The sequence below is a fragment of the Bombyx mori genome, chromosome 10, assembly GCF_030269925.1.
Source record: "Bombyx mori chromosome 10, ASM3026992v2".
In the NCBI taxonomy this organism is placed as follows: Eukaryota; Metazoa; Arthropoda; class Insecta; order Lepidoptera; family Bombycidae; genus Bombyx; species Bombyx mori.
Window position 1 is genome coordinate 4,102,398 of NC_085116.1, and position 6,611 is coordinate 4,109,008.

Below are 6,611 nucleotides of genomic sequence, written 5' to 3' on the forward strand. Positions count from 1 at the left end.
ACCATCTGTTTTTTTATTCCTTTGTCATTCTAAAAACTACACAGCCCGAGGCTACTACCATTACAGACATCCACTTTATTACATACAAAGGAAAATCCATTTTGATATCTGAGATCGCATCATATCATCTGTTCAACTATCCTGAAAATGATAGTCTACTGTTAATTATATATAGACTTATCGACAGTTACTATTAAAAAACTCGTTCGACGTATAGACAATTGAATCTACACCTCTCATTATACTCTGTAGGCTTTATTGCATCCTTTTGTCTGTATGTTTAGTGATTTCGTTTCTTATAAAGAGTGAATTCATTTCATACCACGTGGTAACTAATATAATAAGAGTGTGGGTGGGATAGTGTGAGTTTAAAAGTCTTTAATTCTTTTTTTCGGTATTTATTGAAAGAAATTTCGAATTTTCTGGTTATTCTGTTTAATTATTTTATTCAGGATAAAATATATTATAAATGGATTCTTTCGTGAAGTGGCGACTTGAATCGCACGTAATGATGTAAACTCTTCGTTTTTGTGCTCTTTTTCTAAGAGCCTAAGGGTTTTCTTGAGTTGACTTGGTTGAATAAGATACGTATTTAGACCGCGAATCAAATGAGTCCTTTAAAGGAGGGTCATTAAGAGTCTATGTCCCATTAAACTCTCAATACTGTTGAGCTGCATCTTAGTTTACCTTAATATGTGAGTGACACTTTGTCTGCCTATTCGATATTGTTTCGAGGTTTAGTTAATGCTTTGTACACGGTACTACTACGGGAAGTTTTGAAATCTAGTTGTTTTGCTATAATATGTAATCTTTTTATCTATCGGCTTATTCAGAACGTTGTAGGTAACATATTTATGCAATCGCAATGGGCTTTTGATACTGTTATATTAATTTTTTGATGTTGACTAGCAACATACATATTTTTTAATTAAACGTAATCATACGTTAACAACAAAATAAAATTGTTGCTAAAAGTAATGTGACGATGATGTTGAAAGAAATTTTCTGTAAATAGTCTTCGATTCAACATATTTGTTACAATACTTACAAATTAAGTGCTTTACAAAATTACTAAGGTTCTAACAATAACAGCTTTATAATATTATATTCAATTTTATTACTCTCGGGATTGCTCGATGTAAAATCAGCACAACAAAGACGTAAACGGAATGTTTTTAATTTTCCTTTTAAATCGACTTCGTCTATTATACGCAGCGTCGCGAGTGGAAAAGTTTTCATACCGCTTTTGTATAATTTTGGGCCTGAAATTTGCCGCATTAATTAACCTCATCAAAAATTCAATTATAATTGAATATGGCAATTCCGAAAAGGGCACATGTCGCATATTTTGTCAAATACGTTTTTTCATATACATGTAGTTTTGAGGCTTACTTACACCCATTTTATAATAATTCCAGTAATTTTCAATTACTAATTAACACTAAGATATATCTCAAAAGTTAATATTTTAAATTTTACACTGCTTTGAAAATAATCAGATATTTTTTTTCATTTCCTGAACATTTTACATTTTCAGAGATGTGCCCTTTTCGAAATTGCATATTCAATTATAAAAGACTAGCGACCCGCCCTCGCTAAGCTTCGGAAACTATAATTTATTATTGATTTCTCCACTATTTAATGGATGTTATTATACATATAAACCTTCCTCTTCAATCACTATCTATTAAAAAAAACTGCATCAAAATCCGTTGCGTAGTTTTAAAGATTTAAGCATACATAGAGACAGACAGATATAGGGACAGAGAAAGCGACTTTGTTTTATACTATGTATTGATTTACGAATGTTTGCGTTTGCTCCTAATGTTTAGCCCAAAATGTTGTTTGCTGTTCAATCAGGCTCGTGGTTACTTGGAGTCGTTGCCGTTCAAGCCTCGCGTGCCGTGGGTGGACCTCTTCCCCGGAGCGGACCCTCGCGCCTTGGACCTGCTCCATCGCATGCTGACTTTCAACCCTCACAAACGCATCACGGTCGAGGAAGCCCTAGCCCATCCGTACCTCGAGCAGTACTACGACCCGAATGATGAGGTATGTAATAAACGTTGTTTTCATAGACGCTTGTTTTGAATTGGATTCTACTATTATTGCTTATGGATTTGACATTGACCAATTCAAAACATCGAAGAAGTGCGTTTGGCCTTATGACCGAAAGTAATAAGATTTGACAACAATAAGACAAGACATGTCTTCGGCCTTACGATCAAGAACAATGAAGACGTGGCTTCGGCCTTTAAAACTACCAAAATTTTCCAATTATTACCAAAAACAAGACCTGGCTGTATGGACTAAAGTCCTTGGCCTTTCCCATTAGGGATAAATTAATATCATCATCATTGTTTTGAATTGTACGTTGCATTTTGAGTTGCACATGCATGCAGTGACTATGGTGTGTATGGTCGCAGACGCGGTGATTTTATCCCTTAGTACCAAAATATTTGCGAAGCAATCATGCTGAATTCATGCATGAATTGGAACACGATTATCCCATACTAGTAAATACTTATGCAATTAATTACAATCTTAAGTGAAATTCGTTTATTTATTGTATTATTATAATTCGATGAAAAGTAAATTTAACAATTTTATGTTCTATAAATAAAAACGAAAGCAAACAGGTGGCATACGATTGTAATTAAATGAAAAAAAAAAGAAAATATTTGAGAAAAAAAAAAAAAAAAAATGCCCGCTGTGTTTGTTTCGCCGGTTCTTCTCAAGACTGTGGCTTTTTTTGGAACCGGTGGTAGAGTTAACATTTTCATTTATATTTTACCATTCAACTAGTGTGTTTTTGATGACATCCAAGTTGAAATAAATGGTTTTGAATTTGAATTTGTATTTCAAAAGTTATATGAAAATCGATGTAAGTTAACAAAAAAAAAAGGTTTCACTAATAATAGGAACGAATGTCTTCTAGTAGCACGCAAATTTACGTAATACGTTTTAAACACTTTTTAATTAAATGCAAGCTTTTGCGTTCGGTGAAAAATTATGCACGGTCCTTGAAAGGGGGCTTCAGAATGAAGCTACGGCGGTGTAATTAAGGCTTTAAGGCAAAGCATTACTGCGGGGCTTAGTGCTCGGGCACCTGAATACGTTCACTTAAAACGAGACTTATGATTAGACTAGAGTCACTAGACTCATGTTTATGTAAAACCGGCCAAGACATACAACCGAAATTTTATACGTAATAAGTCGTACATGTACTGTATTTGAGCGGGTTCTTCACTAAGAATGCTTAGGAGCAGACAATTCGGTCTACCCTTTTGTAGAGATATACGATACAGGGAATATCTTCAACCGAGCGGGTGATATTGCTCGGCAGACCGACGGTCCTGGTGCGCTGATGATGAAGTGTGAAGGCTGCAGTTGTTCCGTCGCAGGTCACCAGTTTGGGGAGCTTAAACGACGAAAGGAATATCTTCCACCGAGCGGGTGATATTTGCTCGGTAGACCGACGCGACGGTCTGAATGTTTTTTTTTTATTTTTATGATTGATAGTTTACTGGTGGCCCGAAGGCCTTTCCAGTTTCACCAGGACAGGTGGGCGAGCAAAGACTCAGCCAAGAGGGGCGGGATTTGCTAACAACTGCCCGAGCGCCTTCGAAGGAGACCTAACAACTCAAGAGCAATTGCTTCGCGAATGAATCTACTACCGGATCGGAATCGCGACCCGCTGAGAAGATCCGGCGAGAAACTCAGCGAGCTGATTCATGGGTTAGGTTGCACGGCGAACTCTTTGTCGAGTTCGACGAGTACGGTTACCGAGGTCCCTAAGCCTGCTCCTAGTGTTAGAGCTGAAGGCGTCTAATGCACCCGCCACACCCCTTTCTAGTACTGGTGTTAACATTGACACTTTACACAAATCGATGACTTGTAACGTGACTTTTTGGCGGGAACCCGAGGAGCGAAATTGTGTGTGTTGAACTTGTTTTATTTTGTCTATTTAGTATTTCTTCAGGTTGAAATATGTGGTGGTTTATTAACTAAACTCTAAAACACTAAAAACTGTGGAAAAATGAATCAAAGCCACTTGACGTAGCTCCTTGAGATCCACTGAAAAAGTCTCAGTAAATAACCACAATTTTACTGAGATTATATTTCATCTCATATCATCTCATCTCATTTCATTTCATTTAATTTCATGCCAATTGATTAAGCTTCCCTCATTTTTCCCTCATTCATAAACTGTAAATAATTAAAACGGCGAATTATAAAAATCTTATTACTTGACGCTGGCTAATGCACAAACCGTGCTGGAGCCAAAAAAGTATAGAACAATAAGAAGACTTCTAACGTCCTACCCTCTTTCTTCAGTATACCCATGATGGCGCTTGCAATAGCGCCGCTATATCGGGAATTCATTAAATATGAGTCTTAATAATAAACCGTTGAATAATACTGTGTGTAATGCAGATAGCCGGAAAAACTTAAAACAATTCACAACAGTCTTGATGCAACTACCGTAAACAAATCTCATTTGGCCTGGGGTGGGCAATTGCAGAAAATTAATTTCAAATTGAAAAATAACAGGAGACACCCCTGTTACTGTATTTCGTATTGATATTAAATTAAGGTTTGAAGTCGTTCTGATGAAATATCTATTATTGACATTCTCGTATATTTCTCGTATTCTATTCTTGATTTTTATACTTGGATGTTTCTATTTGCATGCGACTACAACGTTCAAGGACTTCATTCGTTTGAAGGAACACAAAGTTGTGTTTTTACAATTCAATTTCTTTGGCTTATTCCTTATTGGCTATCCATGTAATAATATTGAGCGATATATTGAGCGTTGTATGGAACTGTTAAATTTGTCTAGCGTATTTTCTTTTAACAACAAATAACAAGAAACTAACAACAAATAATACGTGTATACTTTGTTAGCCCAACAATAATTAAAATTGAATATTATGCAATTTCGAAAAGGGCACATCTCTAAAAATGTAAAATGTTCAGGAAATGATAAAATCTGATTATTTTCTAAAGCAGTGTAAAATTTAAAATATTAGCTTTTGAGATATATTTTAGTGTTAATTAGCAATTGAAAATTACTGGAATTATTATAAAATGGGTGTAAGTAAGCCTCAAAACTACATGTATATGAAAAAACGTATTTGACAAAATATGCGACATGTGCCCTTTTCGAAATTGCATATTCAATTGCAAAGATAACGCGTGTGCCTTTGATTCGTGATGTTTCTCTGTGATTATGCGAACAATGATTCTGCAATTTCATTTTGTCGTTCTTCAGTCTTTTGTTATTGTGATGTGAACCCGACGGAGGCCAGACATCTAAGCTTCAACGTGGCAGTGACGATTATTGTGTACTAACAATAGCTCTGAAATGTTTTGAGCTATTTTTATTAAAATTATTTCTCAATCGCCTCCATTATAATTTTTTATAATATAATATGGCTATACATATATTGTATATTGTTATACATATGTATAGTATTTCAATATACCTACCATTATTTACTTTGCACTACATTTGGTTGACTGGTAGAAGATAATTTAGGCATTAAGTCCGCCAATGTAATTAATTCTAATAAATAATGCATGAAGTGTAATAAATAAATAAATCAAATAAAATAACTGATTCAATATCTATTTTTTAGTTTATCTAACCCATACTTTGACAGTTCTGCTTGTGAAATAAATGTGTATAAATTCTTGTATGTGACGTAAATTTATTAAATACGTCGGCAGGCTAGTACATGACAATAGACGATATATCGCTCGCGCACGCTTCGAGTTGCTTCGTAAACTTTCCAGGAAATTCTGCACCCAATACAAATAACTTTCTTTTCAATATTCTCTACGGAAATCTACAATACAATACCGTAAACTTTCCTATGTTTTCATGTAGTCGATTTTTCGTGTTTCTCTCGTCGTATGTGGATGATTTGTATTATTATTTATAAAAAAAAAACTACAGCAAAAAAACTTTTTTTTGCAGCCCGTAGCCGAGGAGCCTTTCCGTTTCGCGATGGAGCTCGACGATCTCCCGAAGGAGACGCTCAAGAAATACATATTCGAGGAGACGTTGTTCTTTAAACAGCAGAACGAAGACGCGTAAGTCTAGAAGAAAGTGGATACCGCTCGCCCCCACACTGTGAACACATCGCAGGAAACGGGGCGATCGGCGTTCTGCGCGTTCGCTCACTATTGTTCACCTCTGACCCGACGACCAGGTAATTTATCAAACTTATCGATCGAATGATGGGACGTCGTTGAGTGGAAAGCACTCGACCCGCAATAATACTTAAAAATGAGTTTTCTGCAGGACCGAAAATTAAAGGCAAAGGGAGCTAGCCGATAAACTCCGCGCGTCACTTTTTTTTTAAATTATGTAACATCGAATGCAATTCTAGAAACTGTCATCACTACATAGTATAAATCAAAGTAGCTTTCTCTGTCCCTATATCCCTATGTATGCTTAAATCCTTAAAACTACGCAACGGATTTTGATGCGGTTTTTTTAAATAGATAGAGTGATTGAAGAGGAAGGTTTATAGGTATAATAACATCCATTAAATAGTGGAGAAATCAATAATAAATTACAGTTTCCGAAGCGAAGCGAGGGC

General features: G+C 35.6%; 1 protein-coding gene across 1 annotated transcript in view; it reads left to right on the forward strand.

Annotated features, from left to right (window-relative positions):
- Erk (extracellular regulated MAP kinase) overlaps positions 1-6,282 on the forward strand; it is a 47,055-nt gene extending 40,773 nt beyond the window's left edge. Inside the window, 2 exon segments of the mRNA NM_001043456.1 lie at positions 1,861-2,049; positions 5,984-6,282. Of these exon segments, the coding sequence (NP_001036921.1) occupies positions 1,861-2,049; positions 5,984-6,103 (309 nt within the window). The 3' untranslated portion in view covers positions 6,104-6,282.
- The last annotated feature ends 329 nt before the right edge of the window (positions 6,283-6,611 follow it).